General features: G+C 33.5%; 3 protein-coding genes across 4 annotated transcripts in view; all 3 read left to right on the forward strand.

The window, feature by feature from the left end:
• LOC144847860 (putative ATP-dependent RNA helicase DDX10) overlaps positions 1-8,297 on the forward strand; it is a 60,626-nt gene extending 52,329 nt beyond the window's left edge. The window contains exons 12-15 of the mRNA XM_078704402.1: positions 579-707; positions 3,537-3,695; positions 5,666-5,907; positions 7,156-8,297. Coding sequence (XP_078560528.1) covers positions 579-707; positions 3,537-3,695; positions 5,666-5,907; positions 7,156-7,285 — 660 coding nt within the window. The 3' untranslated portion in view covers positions 7,286-8,297. The remainder of the gene's footprint in view (positions 1-578; positions 708-3,536; positions 3,696-5,665; positions 5,908-7,155) is intronic.
• Positions 8,298-8,714: 417 nt separating this feature from the next.
• LOC144847815 (uncharacterized) lies at positions 8,715-18,803 on the forward strand. The gene is made up of 10 exons (XM_078704341.1): positions 8,715-8,907; positions 9,465-9,640; positions 10,123-10,227; positions 12,470-12,616; positions 14,787-14,948; positions 15,599-15,707; positions 15,827-15,985; positions 16,460-16,675; positions 17,159-17,355; positions 17,592-18,803. The coding sequence occupies exons 2-10, from the start codon at positions 9,524-9,526 to the stop codon at positions 18,639-18,641; spliced, it is 2,262 nt and encodes a 753-aa protein (XP_078560467.1). The 5' UTR covers positions 8,715-8,907; positions 9,465-9,523; the 3' UTR covers positions 18,642-18,803.
• On the forward strand, positions 18,567-25,411 carry LOC144847816 (quinone oxidoreductase PIG3-like). Of its 2 annotated transcripts, XM_078704342.1 has the most exons (10): positions 19,120-19,288; positions 19,887-20,059; positions 20,295-20,411; positions 20,819-21,022; positions 21,375-21,545; positions 21,968-22,064; positions 22,347-22,505; positions 22,948-23,160; positions 23,679-23,872; positions 24,614-25,411. In XM_078704342.1, the coding sequence occupies exons 1-10, from the start codon at positions 19,129-19,131 to the stop codon at positions 24,995-24,997; spliced, it is 1,872 nt and encodes a 623-aa protein (XP_078560468.1). In that variant the 5' UTR covers positions 19,120-19,128; the 3' UTR covers positions 24,998-25,411. The 2 variants fall into 2 exon arrangements, with proteins under 2 accessions (XP_078560469.1, XP_078560468.1); XM_078704343.1 differs by lacking the exons at positions 19,120-19,288; positions 19,887-20,059 and adding an exon at positions 18,567-18,654.
• The last annotated feature ends 820 nt before the right edge of the window (positions 25,412-26,231 follow it).

Here is a 26,231-nt window from a genome sequence, read left to right on the forward strand (position 1 = left end):
GTATATTACACATGACATATGATATTCACCAGAGTCGAGGCTATTCATATTTCTCTATGGAATCGATCAAATGAGAACAGCGTCCTTCGTCATCTCATAACTATAAGTTGAAATTGTCGTTAATAATTTATTCACGATGTTGCCCATCGGACCTTAGATAAACCTTGTACGCTATGTTATTTACGATAACGTGAATATTTGTAAATTTAGGTTAAGATGGCAAAAAGATACCGTAAAACCTTGAAAAGAAGCCCATGGGCTTTTTTTTAGGACTCCTGCAAAGAGGGGGATTCTATTCGGTATAAGCTTCTGGGCTGGTATTATTTAAAAATTTGGAGTTCTTATGGTGTTTTCTTAGGATCAGTGTTTCTTTAGGTTTTATCACTACATCCTCCTGTAATGCTTCTTTTACTGAACACTAAAAGAAGAAGTTTTGTCTAACTTCATAGAAGTTGTTGTTGTTTGACATATGTAAGAAATTTCTAAGTTTCTACATACCAGGACCAAACAAATAATATAAGATGAAAACCTTTTTTCAACATAGTTTTACTCAATTATCATTACTTTTTTCCTTATAGACTGACTCTGAGGTGGAGGAGATGATGAAGAAGAAATCAAAAACTTTAACAAAAGCAGCAATGGTGAAAAAGATTCGTAAAAAGAAGCTGGTTGTTAACACCAAAGTAATTTTTGATGATGAAGGAGAGGTAACGTATACTTTCAATTAAGTCCCGTCTCCCACTAATAGTTTGGTTAAACAACATATAAAAAAGGGATAAAAAAGCGAGATGAAGAAAAAGATGCTATACAAACAAACTTTCCGATTGCCTTTAGGCAAGAAAAATACATTGCCTACACATTTTCCACAAATAACTTAAGTATTTCCATGCTTGCCAAATGCCTGACATACCCATGGTGTACTATAAATGTTAGTACCTTATTTTCACTCCCTTCACATCCCAATATTTCATTTTTCCAAGTTGGAATGTCTGCATTAAACTGGTGAAAAAAACATGATGCTGGGATAATATAAGTGTCTTGTAAGAAAAGACTTTGTCGTTTTGAAATTACCAATATTCCTCAACTTTGTTTTAATATATTTTAACATATTTGAGATTACATAATAATCTCTGATCAATTCCTGGTATCTTTTCTTGCCAAGTAAAATAAACATGTCAACAATTTGACACATTTAGTCATACGAAAAGTAAACAGAATTATCCCAACATACGTGTGCTAATAACGTTACATTTTACTCATCGTTTGTGTTGACTTTGACTGTAGAAAATAACTCATCACAGTTCCCTAAAATTTATTTGACAGTTGTATGTGACAACCTCATTTAGATGAGTATAAAGATATCTTGTAATACTTCCCGGTAATGATAAAAAATATGTCGGTTACGATCTATCATTCGAATGATTAATACAAAGTAACTGATTGAGTGACTAACATGATAGATCAAGACTATGTCTTTAAATCCTTTTTCCATTCCATCAAGATTTTCCCACGACCTTGTCTTTTTTATATTCTATCTTTGACTTGAAAGATCAAATTAGTCTGATATTCCTAGAAACACTACTCCATCTGTTTAAAAATTGTCTATTTTTTGTTGACATTAATCTTTATTCGATGTGATGTTTATTGAAGTATAAGTAATGACGTACATCAAAATTACAAGATTAAATATATATCCCTCTGAGAAAACAATTTACAATTTCTTTTTGTTGAATAGACCATTTTAATATCACATAATTAATAGTTAAAAGCCCATTTGTCTGGAACAAACATATTTCTGGTTAAAATAACTATAAATATACAGCGATTTAAAGTAACAAACTGCTGATATGTTACTATATACAGCTATTTATAGTAACAAACTGTTGATATGTTACTATAAATATACATCTATTTATAGTAACAAACTGTTGATATGTTACTATATACAGCTATTTATAGTAACAAACTGTTGATATGTTACTATAAATATACAGCTATTTATAGTAACAAACCGTTGATATGTTACTATAAATATACAGCTATTTATAGTAACAAACTGCTGATATGTTACTATATACAGCTATTTATAGTAACAAACTGCTGATATGTTACTATATACAGCTATTTATAGTAACAAACCGTTGATATGTTACTATAAATATACAGCTATTTATAGTAACAAACTGTTGATATGTTACTATAAATATACAGCTATTTATAGTAACAAACTTTTGATATGTTACTATAAATATACAGCTATTTATAGTAACAAACTTTTGATATGTTACAATAAATATACAGCTATTTATAGTAACATATCAACCAGGCCTTGTCCTTTAAGGCAAGCGAGTGCGATCACTCACCTAACACACTCCTAAACTGCCCTTGAGGAGTGCGATTTACAACACACCAAAATACAAACAGCACACCTACAGCATCCCTGAATATATTGAGGAGTGCAATTTGTAGCACACCTATAATTTTCAAAAGACAAGGCCTGATATCAACTGCTGATATGTTACTATAAATAGCTGCATATGGAAAGAAAAGTACACTATTTTAAAAAGGAAATTCTAAATTATTATTACTGACAGTCTATAGTTTTATTAGAACTCTTCTCCTAACCACATTACCATAAATTTTATCAAAACTTTCAGCAACTGCCCACATTTTCCTGCATATCCACATTTACCACTAATAGTCACATTTACGCCAAATCTAGCAAACTTACTGAGTTTGTTAAATCAGGATACTGTGATAAAAGATGAAATAATAATTTTTTTGAATTCAACCAATTTAAGACAATTGATGATTTGAAAACTGAAAAGACTTAGGTAATTTGATGATAACTATATTTAATTTAAATTGATATGAAATCGCACTTGTTCAGCTACTATTTCAACAATGACGGAAGTATGATCGACATTTGATTCCCAAAGGAGATCTTGATGTTATCTGCTTGATTCAGATACCAAGGTTGTTGAATCCTTTATATTTAATCCAATATTGTGAATGTAGTGAACTTGCTTTTCCATCGCTGTTGGCAGTGACTGACATAAAGTCTTCCTGTTTCAGGGTGTTTTTTTTGTTTGTACTTTTTTATTATTTAACTGGTAATACAGTATGTTTGCTGTATTTTATTTTACATTATTCAACATTTAAGTAAGACTTCAACCATATGTTTGGTAGAAGATAAAGTGACACACCTTTGTGACTCGATCAACAAAGTGTCCCCTGATTCGCAGTTGGTTAAAACTTGCTTACATCTTATTTGTCCATGTTAGAGATATTTTTTGCTTTGAAACTATGAGCTCTCTCTGTTATTCTGTTATACAAATTAATGCATTTTATTTAAAAAGCCCAACACTATATTTCCCCCTTGGTCAATTAAAAATGAGCACTACTACTACTTTTCCACTTTCTCACAATAACACATTCCATTTTGAAATAAAGACAAATTTACACTGTATAATGTCCTGATGCAGTATTACTGTAGAGGATAATCAAATGATGATGTCATTTTGTCTCTAATGTAGGTGGCAGAACAGTGGCCTAAACCACAGGTAGCTAAAGAAGGTAAAGATGATGAAGAAGATGAGGGAGGCATCAACATTCAAAAAGCAAAAAGTTTTCTTCAAGAGGAAGATAAGCATGACAAAGAGCTGTTCAAACAACGAGTGCGAGAGAAACACAAGGTTGGTATTAATCCGTAATTCATTACTACAGTAAGAGCACCTTTAAAGCTCTGTCTACACTATCAAACTTTATATGACAAAAAAATGTGATGTGCCCATATATGGACATGATGATGTCATATCACTACCATATTTGGGCATATCACTACCATGGGTACATCACACTAGACTAGTATAGACAGAGGTTAAGACCAAATAAAGTTCATTAATAAGGATATTCCAAAGGAGGAGTACTGCATAAAAACAATATAATTGATCGACATCTTTAAATACACAAAGAAATATAAAAAGGGTATTTCAAAACATGATTTTGCCATTCCGGTTAATACAGTTGGCGTTCATGGAATAATAACATTAGTGTACTATAATAGTACAGTTCCATGGTCACACACTAATGCTAAACTGTTCCATATGGCTCCAATTTTCCAAGGTTCTCCCCTCATCATCTGTATGTCACTTCTCATCAATTCGTTAGCGCGTCATGAGTACTCGTTACTATATCATAACATTTTGCACCATGGCGTTAAGTTTCCTTGATTGTACTTTTCTGTCCCTGACCAAAAATTAAAATCTTGGTTTATGCCATCTAAGTGTTTTGGCTTTTAATGTTTCTTGAATTATTGAAAGTAAACATGAGTAATTTAGTCGCCATTGGCATAATGTTGAAGGCCTTGGGTGTATGTACAGTAAAGGTCAAAGGTTATCTGATTCAATTTAATTGATTTGGCTCCATAAAATGGATACTTTAAAAAAAAAAAGAGTGCATGGGGCGAATCCAGAAAATTTAAACAGGGGAACATCTAACATGATGATATTATTTGTGTGTCAAAAAAAGATATCAACAATTGTTCATGTCATTTTAGCTATCAAAGGAGAGAGCGTACAACCCAAACGCCCCTGGATCCGCCCCTGTCGTTCTGTTTAAGGAAGCTCACCAAGTGAGGGCAAAATGAATGATAATAATCAAATAATACTTACCCCTGTACCTTTTACCATAGCAAACAAAGGTTTTCTTTTATTCTTTTATAATAATAATAATAAAATCTTTATTTTAAAACGGAGGCTCGTTCACAACAAAATGTGTTCTTCCACAAGGCCGTATGAAAGAAATAAAACTACAATATCACAATTATCAAACTGATGAACAAACAAGAAAATTATACATTAAAAAAAAAGTATAAAAATTTATATTAATGAATTAATAGATTTTCTAGTTATATAGTAGATAAAATTAAAACAGAAAAGCTAAACAATTATAAACTCACTACAACAAAACAGGCTTAAATTTAGAAGAAATTAATCTTTTGAAATTGTTTAGGGAAAGAGAATTTTTTGTGTTTATATCAATTTCGTTCCAAATTTTGGCTCCACGGTAGAAAAAACTTTTCTTTTTATATTCTGTGTTTGGCTTTACTAGACATAGGTCATTTTTTTTAAATTTTATCAATTCATTCTTTATTCAATAAAGAATTGTAAAATTAAAGAATGTCAAAAATTCCAGGTCATCGCCTTACCAGGCAAATGCAGGAATGACAACAAATTACTTATTTAAACCATGGAGAAATAAGTTATTATTCATGTTTAAACACACAAAAAAACAATATAAATAATTTTTTTAAACTGAGTAAGGAACCATTGTCCCACATGATGCTATGCCAAGCATTCTAGTAGCTGTGATAATGTAGTTTCACTCATGTTAAGGCCAATGATGAGCAGTAATGGTTATAAAAATATAGAATCTATGTTATTCCTTATGACCATTTACACAAAACGCGGAGCGGTTTCCACTCAGGATAGATACAGATTCTATGTGGGATAAGCTATGCTGTTTTTTCGCTTACCATTACCACTTGCCTGTGTAAATTGGCCTCCGATAAGCTTCTATTTAATTTTTCGGGTTTATGAATCGTGTATATAAATATATATGCATAGGTGAAATGTAACACCACTGTCAATCTTGTTGTTTACAGGCAAAACGACTGAAAGAAAAAGAGGACAGAAGAAAGTCTAGAAAAAGGAAAGAGGACAGACATTCTGGTGATGATAGTGACGATGGAGAAGGAGGTGGAGTCATGTTGGATGTGCAGTCAGAAGATGCATTTGATGTCGATCTACTACCAGACCCAGATAAACAGAAATCATCAGAAGATGAGGAATTAGAAGAGGAAGAAAAGAAACTAACAAAAAGGAAAAAGAAAGACAAATCGGATAGGTACATAAAATATAAGTTAGGATTAACAACTATCCAACATTATCCAATGCATATTTTTGGACTGTGGGTTGTTAAATGCATAATTAAACCATAGAGAAAGGTTATGTAAATCTATAGACTATTCTTCAATAATCGTTTTGGCTCATACAGTGGTGATGCCTTGCATCCATCATATTTTTAATATATGGCTTGAGAAATCTCCAGCCTAAATTTATTAATATTTTTGATAGACATTGTATTGCCTGGTGATTGGTTAATGGTTAGATCATCTATACATCACAGTCAATCACCGGTCCTAAACAATGTTTATTTTTGGAACATTATGCGTGACCAGTAAGATACATGGTACCTTTGATCTAAAGTCGTTGAAAGTCCTTCTGTTTTGTTTTTTGCACTTAAATTAATGTATGCTATAGATACATACTATACAACAAATACAGAGATTACCGTATTTATTCGAATAAACACCCGCTTGAATAAATGCCTCCCCCGAATAAACACCCCATAGAACAACCTTTTTCAATAAACGCCTTCCTCAAATAAACGCCCGCCACATGCATATATACACATTATTGTATTACAAAACATTTCTATTTGTAGAATTCATTGATGATCTACAATTTACCAAGCACTTTGATACAATTTTTACTGTATTTTATCACTTCGCGATATTGTGTTGTATCTTTTCATATCTTTATTTTATCTTTTATATTTATTTGATTATACATATTACACCCAAAAAAAATAAACGCCTCCCCTGAATAAATGCCTCCCTTGAATAAACGGTCCCCACCCTAAAAACCTTCTGAACAATAAATTCCCTGAGGCGTATATTCAAATAAATACAGTATATAAACAAAATCAATTAAATTATTATTCTCTACCCCATCCCAGCATCTAAATTTAACATCCTAACATGTTACCATATTACACCCAAAACAAGTAAATGCCGAATAAATGCCTCCTTCGAATAAACGGTCCCCCTAAAAGCCCTCCTAAACAATAAACACCCTGGGGCATGGGCATATATTTGAATAAATTCGGTATTTATGAACAAAATTAATCATTATTCTGTACCCCATCTCAGCATCTAAATAGAACATCCTGCTGTTGTAGTTTTGACTGACATTTGTCAATGTTAATGATGCACAGTCTGATTGATGATTGATTGACGTACATCTGTCATTTTCAAAATGTCAAGTTTAATTGAATTTGCTCTCAACCTAATTTTTATTTCCTTCATTGCAGTGTACGGAAAAGGAAAAAATCCAAAACAGACTCAATACCATCCGGCGGCGATTTTGATACGGGGATGACTCTAGCCGAGGATGAGGAGTTGGCGTTACACATATTATCAAACAACATGATATCAATATGATCGTTGATAGATTATTATAATAGTAATCGTATCCTGATGTATGACAACTGAGATTTTCAGAAGCCATTTTTTATTACTCATTGCATTTAGTTGTCTAAAATGTTCTTTTTAATTCATGGAAAACTTTTAATTTAGGCTTTCTTTAAAAATCTTGGAACATTAAATCCTATTTCTGGATAATTTAATTAATTTTTTATGGATATATTAAATAATAACATTATGTGTGCTGTAAAGAACCTAGTACATCTTTTGCGATGAGTAGGGGGTTACCCTTGTTTACTAGTACACACAGCTACTGTCACACACAGCCACTTATCATAACTGGGCCCTACAGGAGACCAATCTTTGATTATAAATAAATAACAAATAACATGTGATAGTTTCATCGTCTATAGACTACTGCCCTCAACGGCAACTACAATAGAACACTACACTGGGAGAGAGATGAGTGTTTTTAGGTTTACATGTATCTGATTTTTTTCTTTCTGGATGTCAGGGTATTTTACTGTATGTATACAAAATTTGAATGATTAAATTGTATAATGTACTGTGGTTTATTGTCTATAAAAAAAGACATGTTACGAAAATTAAAAGCAAAAGAACATAATTATTTTAAAAGTAGTTCATAATTCCATTTTAGCTGCAGGAGTGTGCCCCTGCAAAGAATAATTATATGTAGTATATAAATCTGCAAAATCTCAACTACAGTTTAAATGGAATTTTATACAATGGGATATTTATAATAGTAACATAGATACAGGTCTTTTCTATAATCATACTAATCTATGCCATGAAATAATGTTATTAAGTACATGCTAATATCATGTTTAATGTTATTTGAATATTTAAATAAAAACTTTCTGTAGTGATCTGACATCCATGATAGAAATGGAGTTATTTTCTTGAGCCTCCAGGTGTGGATATACTTGTTTACCGAGTAAAAAGCTCAATGTACAGTATGCTCTTATTACTGTAGATATAATAAAAGAACATCCAAAACTAATTATATGAATGGCTACGTTTAAAATTCTGTTATAGACATGGTTATGGGGCATACAAATTGCATCATTATTTTAAACATAATTGTCGATTGGGAACTTTCATTGTCAAAATAAAGATTCGTTGAGTACTTTTTGTATTCGATTAGTAAATTTTGTGCTCAACAAAAAATCATTCGAATATAAAACAATAGTTATATAATAGTTAGCAACGCAAATAGATCAATTTCAATGCTCAAAATACTCTGTTCAATAAGTACTCAACGGAAAAACTATACTCAACTATAAAACTCCCAATCGAATAATTAACGAATAAATATATGATTATGCTGTGTGTTTTATTGTTTGTTAAATTCAAATTCATACCGTCACCAATATTGGGCTAAAAATGTTTTTCACTTGGCAACCTTGTCTTCAAGATGGATCCAATCTTGAAACCTGATGACAAAATTGCTCATGAAAAAGACGGTTCTTGCTGGACGAGTCTGTTTGCTAGGACAATTTTACCTAATTATGGTTACGTAAACAGCATCGAGGATTGTAAAAAACTCACTGAATTTTACGCCGAAGTAACATCGTCAAAATATGTCGTTACCAAAGTTAATAAAGCTTTCGGAGAAACGGGTAGGCTTTTCAACTTCATGTTAAGGTAGCCTACCTGAACTGCCGCACCACCACCAAACGCTCGATGTGCCAATCATCGCGAGGCGATGTGTGGGATGGAATCGAGATTCATAGGCCTAGCCTAGGCTTATACTACTTCTGGCATTGTACTTACTTGTGTTGTATTTGTAAGATTCTATCGACGCATTGGATGGCTATCATTTATTTTATTTAAACTATATGTACTAGCCTAGGCCTATCTATGAATAATTTTCATTTTAATTGGTTTTTTTTTTCAAAAATCGTACTTTCTGGCAATTTCATTGTTTTTGTATGCTAGACTGTAACATGTGTGATGCAAAATTTAAATTCAAAGATTCATTTTCATTCAAATAATTTTCTTTAAAAAGTAGCCCATGGAGGTATAAATACCTCCATGAGTAGCCTAACTAAAATTGGTGTGAAGCTAATACAATTATATCGAGAAGTATAAGGGGAATGAGGAAAACTCTATACAGTAGCTCTTTTGGGTTGTATATGTGCTTACTGTATAAGTACAAAAATAAATTGTTTTTCAGATTTCAAAAGAGAACCACATCGTCTTACATGGGAATTCAAATCATCCGATAGCCAGGGAATGGATATTCCTTTTGATGGAGTACCGTTCATGATCGTAAGCAAGAAGATAATGAGTTGCCAGTATGGATCGGACAAGTGCATCGCACAGAAACGTCGTTACAGACAAAAGATGGAAGTAAGTTTTGTGTTGACAGTAGCAGTTGGTTGGTGCATGAGTGATGTATGTACTATCTATAGACGATTTTTGCGCTACGACAGCCATCTTCGCAGAGATGACAAAAAGTCGTGACCAGCCGAGCGTAAAAAAATAACATGCATAGCGTTTTCAGGGGAATTTAATTAAACAATCATAACTCCTTTATGAAGTGTCGTATGAGAAAAAAAAATTACTGTAAAATGTTCTTAAACGATTGTCGTACATCACTGTATGATTGAAACAAATTAGAAACTTTTTTTTCACTGCTTAAAGTTCATCGAAAAAACACCCGGTGTATAAGCATAGGCGTTTGTCACCACCGTCTATTTAAATGTGTTACATTACAAATATTCATATTTTTACTGTAAACTGTGCTAAAACAACTTGTTTGTCATAAACAATAATATACAGTATAAAGGAAGGTAGTAATTGTAATTAACTCAATCACATTTTTACAATAGGAACCTGGAGTTACAAAGAAGCGAAGAAACGTCGTGTTCTGCAAAAAGCGAGACTGTCCTGTTCAGATTCGATTTAGAGAAGTCATCAAGTTTCCAGACTATAAAGTAAAGTGTTTATAATGTTTTCAAGTAAGATTTTAAAAAAAAGTGCTATGGGTTCGACTTTCATCGTCTTTTCTGTGAGAGTGTTATAGCAGTATTAGCAGTATTCTAGGCAGTGCAATCCTTTCTTTGGGACCCCCCCCCCCCCCCTCCCCCACTATTCTGGAGACACTCCTATTAAAGGGACACCATTACCAAACCACCTCCTCCCTATTCAAGGGACGACATCCCTTGGGTTCTGAAAAAAATAGTTCTACTGTATAAAAAATTTGGATACATGTACATTTTCCTCAAACATGTAGTTTTTCAACAGCTATTACGTCCCTGTCCTTCCAAAATTATTGTAAAATTTGATAATTTTTCAAAAGTTTGATTTTAACCAAGCAATATGGAAATAAAAATTACATTTCAGGGTTGATAAATTTAGCAATTAACACATTTGTAAATTCTGAAATTGAATCAAATTGCCACATTCATGATATCGTATTTCTTAAAGTGGCACTGGCGTTTAAATTAATTTGTTATCCTTGGAAAAATTGCAGCAACTGTTCTTATAATAGGCATGTTTTATATATGTGGAGCCTGTTATGTAGGCCTATTGTAAAACAAGGTTAAACATGGTCTATTGCAAAAAAAATATGGCCATAACAGCAGAACTCCTATTTAGGAGGATACTTCGGAACCCAAAAAAGTTATAGGATGTCCCCTGATTATAGGTTAGCTCTAGTGTTAAAATATATATTTCCCCTTGTTTGTTTCACAGGAAAGTGTCCCATTAATAGTGGTGTCCCTTGAATTGGTGGTCCTAATGTAAATTGACCAAATATGGAAATACTAGTACATTCTTATGCTGAATCCACTTTCAGGCTGCCATTTAAAACCGGTTATTTAAAATTTGGCCTGTTTCTAATGCTAAGAAATTGGAGTTAATCTACAGTATTCACACGATTAATAACCGGTTATTTTTTGCAGCAGAAACTTGACCTTTGACTGCTGTATTGATGATAGTTGTCTTGACTCATGGAGAACAATAATGTTTTGTTGTTTTATTTTATTTTATTCAGTCAGACCAACAGCGATAAATACCGCCACTAACAGGTTTGAAACATAAAACAACAACATCAAAAACGGTTAACAATAAAATACAGATAGAAATATATATAAATATATAAACAATGCTATATGATTGCAAAGAAGAATTTTGTTTAAGCTAAATAATATTAAATAGATATTGATATCAAAAAGTAGTTCATAATTTCATTTTAGTTGTCGAAGGGTAGGAGTGTCCACCACACCCTTGGATCCGCCCTTGATATACACAATGAATTTGTGTTTCAACACGCCCTTTGACCCATTGAATAGATTCATAGTTAAAGAAGCGAGTGATTTTGTATGCATATCAGAGAATGCAGCATTTTCATTGGGATGTATAAAATTAAATTATGTCGTTTTTTATTTTATAAAATGATTGGTTTCTTTTTTATAAAAGAAGAAATCCTTAACCCAAATTAGTCATCGTATAGGGATATCAAATGACCTTGTTAATTGTCCACCCAGTAATATTATACCCAATTATTATTATTAAAATGAGATTTATTTTTCAATCTGTCACTTTGATAATTATTAAGGTGCATCTGTCAAATCTGTCAAATTTATTGTTGTTTTTTTGGGATTGTTTTTATAAAAATGCTGTGTGCTGTATCAGTCCATATTTTACTATGAGACTAATTTATTTTGGGATGATGTTAATTTTAACTAGCTTTACTAAATCACTCAAAAGTCATCTTAAATAATCTATTTATTGATCACATTACTGTACAAACAGTATGTGAGATATCAATTGATTAAATAAAAGACAAATAATGAATGTTTATATTCGTGAAATGGTACAAATAATGTCATTCAGTGATTTGTACTATTCCACTTATAAACATTCATTATTTGTATATTATTGCATGTTCAGCTTTTTGTAAATACTGTAATGCATGACTGGCGATTATTTAAACATGGAAAGATGGAATCAATAGTTTTGATGGAATAAATCTTTACTTTAAAACAGTAGGTGTAGTTTTGACTAACTAGTTTGACAAAAGTGTGATATGACGATATGTTCATATATGGGCACATTACATTTTTTTTGTCACATAAAGTTTGATAGTGTAGACAGAGCTTTACATTTTTAACTAGGCCAATCAAACTGAAATATTCAGCCCATTCATAAGGAAATAAATCATTTTTTCTTTAGGTCGTAAATGACAGCAAATACAACAGAAGAGTTCAATCACGTAAATGTCATCATGACATGAAGACGGGAGTCAATGTGCGATTTGAAAGACAGATCTACGTTCTCCTGCCATCACCAGATGATCACCAGTTCCATCCAACTCACAAGGTATGTTTACATCTGGTGCATCTGCATGTATGTCAGATATTGTTCGTCAATATTTGTTCGTCGTCGAGTGCAGACGTGTTTGAGCGAAGCTCTCACACGTATACGTTTTTAGATACAAAGAGGTGTTCCCTCAATAGGAGTTTTACTCTATCCTAATGTCAAAATAAAGGCAAATTATTTTACTTTTTTTAATATACTGGATAGTAAGTTATGTCCAACACACCAGACTAAACAATTTAACCACAGTTTGACACCTGAATAATGTGCTGTTTACTTATTATTAATATCAAAATTAAGGCAAATTATTTTACTTTTCAATATACTGGAAAGTTGTAAAATGTCCAAAACATCAGACTCAATGTTTAACCATAGTTTGACCTGTTTACTTTGATTAATATCTGAAATTACATCCAAGTTCAAGGCAGTCTTACGAAATGAAACCTCAGAGGAATAGGGGAGTCAAAATATAACCTGGGTTAAGCGGGGGTCAATGTACTATATTATTTTCTAAACTGTTACTGGATTATGAATTTGCACTGTTTATTTACTAATTTGACATTTTATTTTTTTCGTTATGTTGGCAGCTTAGTTCCCAAGATCCCATTGGACAGACATCCATTTCCTACGATGGTCATGGATTTGTAGAAAAATGAGTTATAAAAACATTTTGACAAATTAATCTCTTTAAATGAGATAGTACTGTCATGCCATTTTATATTCGATTCAAAGTATAAAAAAACATGTACAGTAGTATATACAGTATTAAGTCTGTAAAAGTGGGATTTCTTCAAGTCAGAGTAAAAAAAACTCCTTTGAATTGTGTTTACTACTGTAACTGTTTAATTCTGGTGTCAAAATTATCTTAACACAGCACAAAATATTTTAAAAAAAACTATAAATTTTGCAGAAAGTGTTTTACTGCATTGATAGTAGAATTACGCAAATGATAACAGATAAAATGCAAACAGTATAATATCAAAGTTACAACATACTGTATATATAGTGATCTCTGTGCTTACAACAACTATGACAAGTGTTGTCGTAAGTCTTGGTGGACTTTAAATTATGCTTTAAAATCCTAATAGAGGACTTGTCCTGAAGGTGTCCCCTTAATAGGAGTTCTACTATATTATGAAAGTTAACCAATGTCTAGATTCTTGACAGCAGATATGCCAAAACTATCCTAATGAGTTAGGTTGTTGTACAAAATGGAACTTGGCGCTGTCATGCAATATAGGCTTAAGTTTCAGGGTTAGGCTACTTATCCCATAAGCTACGTCTGAGAGCTTTATTAGAATGCTAAAAGATCATTGATATTTCACCCAGGATAGGTACCCTGGTGGGCTTACAGAAGGTTAAATTATAGGTTTCTAATTTGCAAATATATCATTGAGGATAATTTTGGGGGATATTCTCACGCACGATTGAGATGATTTTCCTAAGAGAGCTTTAAATTTGATGGGTGATTTGTTTCTTCTCCCTGATTTACTTCCCATGGGATTGGGATTGGATAAGCCTAGGAAAGTCTTCCGTTGATACATGTTTTGTGATTGGGAATGGAAAATAAACGTCATTTACCTGACCTTCATCATCCACAAATGCGACTACCGCCGTCAGATCTCCACTTTCTCTCACACTCACACCAGTTTTATCGAATCTTTGAACTTTTGATTAATTAGAGTAATAATGCAAATTTCTATTATTCACAATAATATTAAATTCAGTGTAAATTATTTATTTTTTAAGTGTATTTCCAAGATTTCACAACTTAGGAAACTAATTCTATTCTAAAGCTCTGTCTGCAATATCAAACAAAAAAAAAAAGTGAGATTTTCCCAAATATGGTAGTGATATTACCCAGTATAAATATATATTTCAATCAATATGCCTAAGGTAGTGATATGCCCAAATATGGTAATGATATGCCCAAATATGGTAATGGTATGACATCATCATGGCCATATATGTAGACTGAGCTTAATAGTAATTCCTTCAGATAATACCAGTCTGATATTCTATGGGAGGTTGGTGCCATGATTTGAACCCAGCTTCTGCGATTAAGAGCCAAGCATGTTTACCACAAAGCTACAATTTTCCATACTGACTCTTTGATTTGCAAAAGAAAGAATGCAAAATATGTCTCGATCAACCGTTTTCTTTACTCTTTCAGAAGGATTTTCGAATGAGAGCAGCAGTATTGGACAAGTCAACTGAGCAACCACAGTACAGGTTAAAGGTCATCATTAACAAGGTTTCTAGGCCAGAGCCTAAGAAAAATGAAGTGCGGATAAAAGTAGCGGCCACATCAGTGAGCAGACAGGACATTGCGAAGGTAATATATGCACATTGTTAAGATATTTGATCCTTGATAAGCTTGGTTTGAACACCGCCCTTTATGATACCTTGCAGCTGTGAGGTTGATATTATAAGCAAGATAAGCTATATAAAAGATGTATAGGTAAATGTATTGGGAAATGATTTGTAATTATTAGATAAGCATTGACATTTAAATGGATTTAGATTTGGTCAAGCTGAGTGGTTAAAATGGCTTCTTTCCAATCATTGTCAAATAAACTAGAACTGTAGCTTGGAATTTAAAAAAAAAAAAAAAAAAAAAAAAAAAATGAAAAAATCAAATTACTCTACTTTTTGTGCCTTGTAATTAAATTAGATCTAAATTTCTTTAAGATAACATCAAAGTTTTTAGAAATATTTACTTTCATACTTTTGTATGTATTATTGAGGTGTGTCTCTTATTTTATTTGATTATTTTCTATATAGAAAGAAGTATTTTGGTAGTTTTCTTTGGGAAAGGGGCATCACAACAACAGCAGCAATTCCCTATTTAGGGGGAAGGGACAACCCCATTAAGAGGCCACTTTTTTTGTGTCTCAGAGGAGTCCCCTGTAGGGAATAATTTGGTATTTTTAGGGTATGAAATCTAATTCTGATTTTGGTCGAAATTCTGGTTATGTTTTCCAGAGATATGAAAGTTGGCCTTTGCCACCAGGAGTCTCCAGCATGGTAGGTACAGATGCAGCTGGTACAATAGAGAAAGTTGGCGATATCCTTCAGTCTAGGTGGAAAAAAGGTAAACAAAAATGGATCTTTTCAAACTGAAGTAATGTAAATAATTTTAAAAGAATGATGATAAACGCTTTCCAGCAAACTTTTTACAGTTTTTAATTTATTGTTGCTCTTTTATTTTAGGTGACCGCGTAATGTGTCTTGTATCCCATGGTGGGAATGCTGAATATGCCATAGCGTTGGAGGATCATGTGATGCCCATCCCAGATTTCATGTCCTTCTCCGCTGCGGCGGCTATACCAGAGGCTTGGATTACAGCGTATTATCTACTTCATGTACTTGGTAAGATATATTACACATTAGAAATGTATAATCCCAGTTCGAGTATTATCCAATACATTTGTACCATTTACAATAAATTTTCCTACATAAATCACAAGAAATCTAAAAATTGGTTGTCCGTTCAAACCTTTCTTTGACTCTGTATGTGCACTAATACCTAAGCAGGTTTTATGACGTACGGTTGTGGTGGAACAAGTTCTTGTGGTTTGTGAATTCTTTCATCCTTTGATGGTCAACTGTAATGTTACTCACCATTATACTAAGCAATTAAAACTGTTTCTGCAACTATTTTCTTAATTGAAGCTCTGCAGGGCCGTAGCCACCACTACAGTTAGCAAGGTTTTAACCTAACCACTTTTCTCAGAGGATGACAACTCTGTGGCCCGCACAGAGATTGTTCCCTTTTTTTGCAATCACTGCACTACTTTATTTCTCATGGCTTTGGAACTGCTATGTGTAATTTTCCTTTTGTAGTAGGTGGTATAAATAAAGGTGATGATGTACTGATACATGCAGGAGCAAGTGGGGTTGGAACAGCTCTCATTCAGCTGGTCAAATTGGCTGGTGGTCGCGCTATCGTGACCGCAAGTTCATGGAGCAAGTTGGAGATGTGTAAGAACATTGGAGCTGTAGCTGGATTCAATTACAAGGAACAGGATTTTGCACAAGAAGTGCTTACGTTCACCAAAGGTATGCATGCATAAACCTGAATTCAGTATCAAATGTAGAGGGCTCACTTTTTTATAAGTATAGTTTGGGACAATTTTCTGCATGGAATCTTGCCATGATGTACAGAGGTCCCAAATTCTCCGAAATTTGCGGATTTTTCCCTATTTTTTATTGAGATTTCCGCCTACCTAGAAATGTTTCATCTAAAATAATCAAAATTAAACAACATTTTCCCGAAACAAATATGTTATTTCACAATTAACACTCCTGGAACTGTTGACGCCCAGTACTATTAGGGCTTCGTTCACGAATTAACAGCCATCTATCAACTGCCAAGCCAATCACAAATGTGACATTGTTTGAATTTAAAAATTATCTGTAATGGTTTTTGGTAGCAATTTCTTTTTATGTATCTTATTGACGTTACAGTATTATGTACGATTTCTACATTTAATATCAATTTTGTGGTGTTAAGTTAATAAATATGTTTTATTTGTCCCTTAGATCAAGGAGTAACATTGATCTTAGACTGCGTTGGTGCTATCCACTGTGCTGGAAATGCGCAGGTAATAGCAACAGAGGGCGTGTGGGTGGTTTACGGTTTGCTAAGTGGAACCGAGACGCCTATTGATCTACTGTCAACGATTTTGAAAAAGCGTGTGAATGTTATTGGAGCATCCATGCAGAGTATGGACAATAGTGTAAGTACTTTGCCTTGGTATTATAGACTTTTTAGTTCTTTGATTTAAACATTTGAATGCTTATTTCCAAATGAGGATGTATACATTACGTAAAGTCAATAAGATATGTACTTTCACCATTGTTATATTTTGTATGACTATATAGTTTAGGTTTGAAATTTATGTTAAATATGTAGTAGTACTTAAGTTTCAAGAGAACTTGAGCAATAATTTGGCATAATTTATTTACCTTACAGTACAAAGCTGAACTGGTTGCTGGATTTAAGGAGAGACTATTACCCCACTTTAGTCCTGGGACGCAGGCATCTCTGTCGCCCATAATCAACAAGTTATATCCTCTGAAGTGCGTTGGTGAAGCTTATCATTTTGTTGAGTCAAACAGCAGCATGGGAAAAGTAATCTTAACATTAGAGGATAGTTTAATCAGGGATGAACAAGCAAAGCTAGAACTGTTAGAAGTGGCCAAGAGCTTTGAAGCTCTTGCTAATGGCGTCATTGAGGTAGATCAAGGAAAAGTGACAGTAATGCAGGATGGAGAAGTCTTGGCAGCTGAAACGCTCAAACTCGGACATATCATTGGATTGAGACAACAGAATAACGTTCCACAGAGCGAAACAGAGGAGAGTGTTCAGGTGTTACTAGCAGATAAGATGGATGTTGGATCGACCGTACACGTGACGACAGACCAGGTGCAAGGATTGAATAGCACTAATCTTCTAGTCGGTATGCAAAATGTAGAACATGAAAATACTATAGTGTATACAGATCAAGAGCGTACATTTATTATTGAAAATGAACAAGAATCTGTTTCAAATGCAAAGGATGGACAATTTACGCAAACTTGTACCAATAACACATTTATATACTCTGGATCACAACCAGATAACCAAAACCAAGTATTACACCATGTGCAATCGATTGAACAATCAAACAGCTTTAACCAATCAGAAGCAGAGCATCTTTTAAATCAAGGTCAAATTGAAGGACAGCCACAGTTGATTGGTCATATCCAAGAGGTCGAAACCATGGATACAGATCATCTTTATCATGACCAGCCAACTCAGTCATATAACACGACTGGACAGTCAATAAACATACAAACACAACATGCTGATTTTGATCATATAAATAGCTCAAATCAAGCACAACATATCGACTCACAAGGAGAATTGAACCAAGGATTTACACAAAAGGTTGTGTACACCAACCAACCTCACCATTCTGGTGATAAACAACAGGAGATAATATTTGTACTAGAAGAAGCTGTAGCAAACTCATCCTCTTAATGTCATGGATAATGTCTCTGACATTTTTTTACAAAACTATTGTACAAAAGTAGTAGAAAATGTCTAAATAACACCATTAGCACCTCGGTTGCAATTTAGAACCAATTTCTTATTTCAAAGAAGTTTTACTAATGAATAAAAATAAATTCAATTGTTTATGTATATTTATCCAATATGTGCTGTGTTGTGTGCTACAAATATTTTCTCCATCATCCAACTATTCCCTGTATATTCCCTTATCATATTTTACAGCATTTTCAATGCAGAGTGGCTCAATTTTCCAAGCGCAGCAGTCATTTGTATATATTGTATTACATTGTGTAAGACTAGTGGTCAAAGCTCTTTGGTAATAATGTTTTATTATTATTTAAATAAGCTCTCATAGTCAATAGAAAGTGACAATTGTATTGATGCGCTGCCTAATCTGAAATCGTCAGAAAGTGAGCCCTCTATAATATTCAGAAACCCACAACGAAAATCAACCAAAATGGCTACTTGGCAGTCGCTTTTCGTAGAAAAGATCAGCGATAATTTCGGGTATGTACATACAATCCAGGAAGCAGAACGTCTAACAGAAGCATTCTTTTTATCTACAACATCAAAGTTTGTACTGTACAAGGTCGATGCAAAATTCTTTGGAAATACAGGTAAATTTAGACCTAGAATCTTAGGCCAAGTACTTGTCGAGATAAAAAAAAAGCCGCGCAAATACCGTGTTTTGCCGCCCGGCGCGGCCAGGGATGTTCGCGCAAGGAACATGCTTTGGTACCAATTTTGTAGTCGGAATACGTTTCCACAATATCTTGGGACTTCACTATTGGCTAAAAGTTTCAATTTATTGGCTAAAGGTTTTTTAAGCAATTTAGCTAATTTGTTGATGTTCTTTAGACTACATTTATTAGGTAGACATTGGAAATCAAACCGTAAAACAAAATCATTTGGAAATTTGGCTGAGCTGTGTGGAAGCAAGAAGGCCAATTCAAGTAGGTGGAAGGCTAGGTGGTTAGTAGAAGTTGGCCTTTCTAAATAATATAGGCCTACTCTCTTTATCCATGTCAAATATAACAGCCAAACTGGAGGGCCACATCTTTTAATAAATAATATTAATAATAATTATTTGAGAATTGTTACATATTTTTATTCCGAAAGATAAGATAATTTAAATTTGAATACTGTAACTGTAATATAAAAGGAACATTTCTATTAATGACCTGTTACTGTACCAAAGTTATTGTTTTCTTGCAGACTTCAAGGCTAAGTCTCACAAACTATTGTGGGAATTTGACAACTCAAGATTCCATAGTAAGCTACCATATGATGGAACCCCATTTATGAGGGTAAATATGAGGGTTTTAAACTGTCAATTTGGAATGGATAAGTCTGGCAAAAAAAGAAAAGAAATAAGAGCAAAAAAAAGGGTAAGTCAAGTGTATGTTTCCATAGTTTTAGTATATTATTTTTTTTTATGGTTTATTAAAATGCAAACAATGTTTTTATATACCCTACTTCTTTAAAAATATAATATCATTAATATTCATTTAATAATGACTGTTTATGAGTGCAATGGATAAAATATGTTCATGGTCTGACAAGTTTTAGTCACCAGAAGCATTGCATTGTGTTGTATAATGTATCATTAACTTTTTCTTTCAGCTTGAAACTGAAACAAATGAAGATGCTAAGAAAGGTTGGGTTTCCTTTATCAGCAAGAAAAGAGATTGTCCGGCTAATGTCACATTGCTGGAAATTATCAAATTTCCAGATTTTACAGTACGTTTTTTTGAGTTACAAATAATTATGTTTTAACTATTTGAAATTTATTTCACTACTGTATTTATTTTTGTTATATGCTTGGTAGTTTCTCACAGTACATAATCATTAAATATAAAAATACAGAAAATCAACACACACAAGTAAACCCCATTCCAATCCTTTGTCCCTCGGAATAAATAGCTCCTTTATCTATGGTGCAGATTCATGTAGGTGGATGGCCCTACTTTATTTTAGTGGGAACACAACACACTCAAATGTTTAAAACTTTTTTTATTTTCTCGCTACAGGTACATGTTCTGTAAAAAACCCTGTTGGGCCGACCCTGACCCCCCGCAACCACTCAAAAGTAAAAAAACCCAAAGTAAAAAACCATGTGTTTACTATATTGTGTATTTTGATTTTAGCTTGAAGCAGACTCTGAAGATGGTAGGCGGTACGTGTCGCAATACTTTTTTACCAAATTGAAGGAAGGAGATGTAAAATCAGAAAGACGTATTTATATCGCACTACCACAGCAATCTGATCACCAGTTTCATCCCTTCGAAAATGAAACAAAATATGTTCCCCGTAATAGGAGTAATGTTGAGGTCCTTAATGATAAATGCAGAGTAAGTTTCATTAGCCTTCAAAGAAATCACTACTGTTAATTTGACCTAGTCATGTTGTTATTTGCTTCTACTATACTGTAGTACCTCACAGGGAAACAATCGCAAGCGAAATTGGGGAAAATATACTGTATACATCATGCAAGCATAGCCAGTCCATGCTTTTAGCCGGCCACATTTAAAAATTAACTTATTATATTTTGGCTGCAATTGTAAATGCTTTTATTTAAGTATTCCTAATTAATGTAAATTCATTTGTATGAGAAACCAACACACTTTCCTTATTCCAAATTAAAAATAATCTAAAAAATATCCCCAATAAAAACCTAACAATCTATTTTTGTTTTCATACCAGATTTCAAGAACCTTGAGGATAAAACAAACAATACGAGCTGCAATAGCTTCCAAGTCGGGATCTGTAGACGACATCAGTGTTAAACGTATCCCAATTTCGATGTATGCAAAAAGTGATGAGATAGTTATTAATGTGTTTGCCAGTGCTGCCAATAGACAAGATATTGTAAAGGTAGTGGATTGTTCAATGAATAGTTTATTTCTGAGGCACAATAATAATAATAATACATTTATCAAGCATTATGACGACAGAGTGTTTAAGTTTTAAGGCCTGTTTGTATTGAGCATGGTAATACGATTGTACAATTTCCAAGAGCAGTGAGCCGATTTTATAAACGGTTTCCAAGACCCCAATGTATTCTAGTCTTGATCACCAATTTCAAATTTAGCCGACACAACCATGGTTTGAATTGGCTCAACTCGCACTGAAAACAATGTGAATATTTAAAATTCAAACTTCCACTTAAGGAGAACTGTGTTCTGGCTAATAATGTCATTTCATAGTGAAGGCTTCCTTATGTACAGTAGTTAATATTAAGTTCTATCATTTATTAATTGTTTTTTCTGTATTTTCTATTTTGTTTAAACCTTTAGGACATCTTGATAACAAGCGTGGGACAACAGATCATTGGTTGTGAAGCAGCAGGCATTGTATATGCTACAGGCAACAAAGCTTCCAAATGGAAAAATGGTAGAGTAACATATTTTATTTTTATTGTAGCCTTTTCAAAGCAGGATTTCCACTTTAACTTCTCGTCATAAATCTTGCAGCCAATTGTCACTAATGTAAAGCTATAATGTGTCTAGTGAGTGTATGAATTATGTACACCACATTTGTCACAGTGTATTCTGCACGCCACATGTGTTTCACAATAGATACATTAACTTTATCATAGGCCTAACCTAAATCCAAGTTTAATTCTCCTATATAATTGGAAAAGTATTCAATATTTGCATATTTTACATATTCCAGGTGATAGAGTGATGGCTTATTTACATAGCGGAGGATGTGCTGATAAAGTTACTGTTCATCAGGATCATGTGATGTCTGTACCGACATGGATGACACTATCATCAGCTGCTGCACTTCCTCAAGCGTGGTTGACGGCCTACAATCTGTTATGTCATGAAGGTTAGTACTGTAAATGTAGACATATGTTGATAGCGTGTTTATAAACTAAGATTCATTTTAGGCTTAGGGAGTGGAGTTGAAAGAGTCGTGAGTTACAACACTGGCACTAGGTCAGGATTGAACCCAGGACATTGGGATTGGAAGCATGTTAACCACCAAGCTACAGCTACACCCAATCTTACTTATATTCCCTATTTTCCTGAACTTCCTGCATTCCAATAACAATATAACACTGTATATTGCCCATTCATACAAAGACATTACGTTCCAGGAGAGGGGCTTTAAAATGATTAGTTAATACAACTATATACATGGTGTACATTCAACAGTTTTGGACTTCCAATGCTTTCTGTTTAATCAAACCAATTTAATGCAAGTGTTCACAACATAAAATGTAATAGTTAAACACCTGCTGTGAATTCTCTTTTTTTCTTATTTGCAGCTTCTATGAAACATGGTGACATTGTCTTGATCCATGCAGGGGCTAGTGGTGTAGGCACAGCACTGGTCCAATTGGTCACCATGGCTGGGGGTATTGCAATTGTTACAGCAGGCTCTGATGGAAAAATTGGAATTTGTAAATCATTGGGTGCTTCTGCTGGATTCAACTATAAGTCTTTAGATTTTGCCAAGGACCTTACCAATCATCTTAATGGTAAATTATGTGTTTTATTTCTTTGTTCAAAATATGTTACAAAGTGGGTTCCTGTGTATGAATGCCTAGAGTTTTTTCGCAACGAGATAAAGCAGAAATTATAAATTATGTGTATGAACATAATTATTAAGATACCTACAGTACACCTAACCATCTATTAATAATCTGTCTAACTGTAAAAAAGAAACTAAAAGTGTTAGTGGAAAGAAAGAAAGAACTGGCTTGTAGAAAACTGTTGACATACAGCCATAAGGAATAAAGCTGCCAGAACATTAACACTATAGACTGTAATTCTTATATTATTATCATTGCTAGTATCGCATTGTTTATATTCTATTGATATGCAGTATAGTTGAGTTTCCCATTGGTTATTATGAATAACGTTATATTTTAATTATTCTTTTCTTTTTCTGGCCCTACATCTCTTTATTTATTTATAGAAATAAAAATCTCAGATAGATCTGATATTTACAAATAAATTTTGAATGATATAACCAAAGTTGTTTTAATTTTAATAGGAAAACGTGTCAATTTGATCTTTGACCCAGTTGGTGGCACCCACTGGCAGTTGAATAGTAACATTATTGGACAGGATGGGACTTGGATTATCTATGGCCTTTTGAGTGGGCCTTATATTGCTGGAGATATGAGACCACTCTTAAAAAAGAATGTTACAATCAAGACATCGCTGCTGAAGAATAAGTCCAACGAGGTAAGTCAATCACTAAGAATTATATTTTGTTGCATTTAAAATGTTTTTATTGATGGAAAATCCGTAACAAAAATCATTTGACAATAACTGTACCTGTGGGGTAGGCCTGCCCTACACTAGTCATAGGCTTAGTGCACTCTAGGCCTTGGGTAGTGTAGCATAGACTATACTACTACTACCGTTTAGTATTACTAGCTGATACCTGTCTGATGGACGGGTGTCTCATTGACTTTTCTGCAACATACTGTAACTGTATAAAGGTGCCAAAGATTGCTAAGACCCGAGTCACTTGAGTCAAAGTGTTCGGATCTGACAAAATAAATTGCTGGTCTAACAGACTAAACAATAGGGAATTTAAAAGTTGCTCCAATGTGAACCATATAGAATGATTTCAGGCTATTAAAATATAAAGATATTATATGTGTTTATATAATAAAATGGCCATTAGATGTAGTTCAATGCTTTGTAACCTACCATTACCAATTTGAAGTGAGAAGAACCTATAAAAGACACAAACAAAAAGGGCTGTTATGGCTAAGATGTCCGAAACACCCCGAATGACCTGTTACCAGTTTTGTTGAGCATCTTGTGTGAGCTTTCAGTTATCTTTTACGGAAGAGAATATTATCTCCATTGATGATCTTATCGGAGGTTATATTAAGGTTTCATTAAACGCGCAACTTAAAAGAGGAAATATGCGCATTGTGCGGTATATAAATACCAAATATTATTTTATTCTAGCACATAGCAGAACTTACCACGGAATTTACCAAAGATGTTCTACCATATTTTTTACCGAACGATAAAATTCAACTGAGTCCAGTTATCAACAAATTCTACCCATTAGAAGAAATTAAAGATGCTTACTCCTTTCTGGAATCAAACGAGACCATTGGAAAATTGATTATCAATATTAAAGATGAGGATATGTCCAAGGTAGGAGTACCGAGTAGCTTACAGAATAAAAAAAACGTTGAGGTTCCGGGCACGTGCAGTCAGCTCGAAGAATTGGCACACGCATCGTCTCAATTGCTTGAAGAATCAAGAATGCTGGAAAGAAGAAAATCGGGTTTGGAATCTCCGCTAGACTTTATTTCTTCTGAGGTGTCAGTTGAAACGACATGATTCAAACCAATGTTTGGATAAATAGGAAATCTTATTCTTTGAAAAAGTAGAACTTTTTAAAACAATGTAAAATGAGTTTTGTTTTGTTGTGCAGTTAAAACCTGTAATACAGTAATATAAAAATATAATGTAATAGAAAATACTTTTTGTTAAGTTATTAAAATGGAAATAAAGTGTAAAATAAAGACAAAAGTTAATTTGGGAAAAAAGAAACAGTATTAAACAAAAGATTGACACATTTTTTAATGTCACCTATTAACATATAAAATTAAAAAGAGTTTATTGTTGTACTCATTTGATTTTGTAATAAAGGAAAAGAAATAGGTCTTTATTTGTACATCAGTGAGCACTTATAAGAATGTATTGACATAGTTTACTGTGGTAATAAATGAGAAGAAAGCTATTTGTCAACGATCATGTAGCCAATCGTTAAGTTTGTTTGTCTATGTTCCATTTTTCTATGGTCTGTTCCGTTTTTCTATGGTCTATTCCATTTATATACCGTCTATGTTCTCTTCCGTGTACCTATGGTATGTTCTGTTTGTCTATGGTCTGTTCTGTTTGTCTATGGTCTGTTCCATGTACCTATGTTCTGTTCCGTGTAACTATGTTCTGTTCCGTGTAACTATGGTCTGTTCCGTGTAACTATGGTCTGTTCCGTGTAACTATGGTCTGTTCCGTGTAACTATGTTCTGTTCCGTGTAACTATGGTCTGTTCCGTGTAACTATGTTCTGTTCCGTGTAACTATGGTCTGTTCCGTGTAACTATGTTCTGTTCCGTGTAACTATGGTCTGTTCCGTGTAACTATGGTCTGTTCCGTGTAACTATGTTCTGTTCCGTGTAACTATGTTCTGTTCCGTGTAACTATGTTCTGTTCCGTGTAACTATGTTCTGTTCCGTGTAACTATGTTCTGTTCCGTGTAACTATGTTCTGTTCCGTGTACCTATGTTCTGTTCCGTGTACCTATGGTCTGTTCCGTGTAACTATGTTCTGTTCCGTGTAACTATGTTCTGTTCCGTGTAACTATGTTCTGTTCCGTGTAACTATGGTCTGTTCCGTGTAACTATGTTCTGTTCCGTGTAACTATGTTCTGTTCCGTGTAACTATGGTCTGTTCCGTGTAACTATGTTCTGTTCCGTGTAACTATGTTCTGTTCCGTGTAACTATGGTCTGTTCCGTGTAACTATGTTCTGTTCCGTGTAACTATGTTCTGTTCCGTGTAACTATGTTCT

The sequence above is a fragment of the Antedon bifida genome, chromosome 7 (genome assembly GCF_963402885.1).
Source record: "Antedon bifida chromosome 7, ecAntBifi1.1, whole genome shotgun sequence".
In the NCBI taxonomy this organism is placed as follows: domain Eukaryota; kingdom Metazoa; phylum Echinodermata; class Crinoidea; order Comatulida; family Antedonidae; genus Antedon; species Antedon bifida.

Coding starts and splice junctions, on each gene's coding strand:
- LOC144847815 (XM_078704341.1), top strand. CDS start 9,524: ATGGATATTCCTTTTGATGGAGTACCGTTCATGATCGTAAGCAAGAAG. Junction 10,228..12,469: donor TCAAGTTTCCAGACTATAAA/GTAAAGTGTTTA, acceptor TTTTTTCTTTAG/GTCGTAAATGACAGCAAATA. Junction 16,676..17,158: donor AGTGCTTACGTTCACCAAAG/GTATGCATGCAT, acceptor TTTGTCCCTTAG/ATCAAGGAGTAACATTGATC.
- LOC144847816 (XM_078704342.1), top strand. CDS start 19,129: ATGGCTACTTGGCAGTCGCTTTTCGTAGAAAAGATCAGCGATAATTTC. Junction 20,412..20,818: donor TCAAATTTCCAGATTTTACA/GTACGTTTTTTT, acceptor TTTTGATTTTAG/CTTGAAGCAGACTCTGAAGA. Junction 22,506..22,947: donor CAATCTGTTATGTCATGAAG/GTTAGTACTGTA, acceptor TCTTATTTGCAG/CTTCTATGAAACATGGTGAC.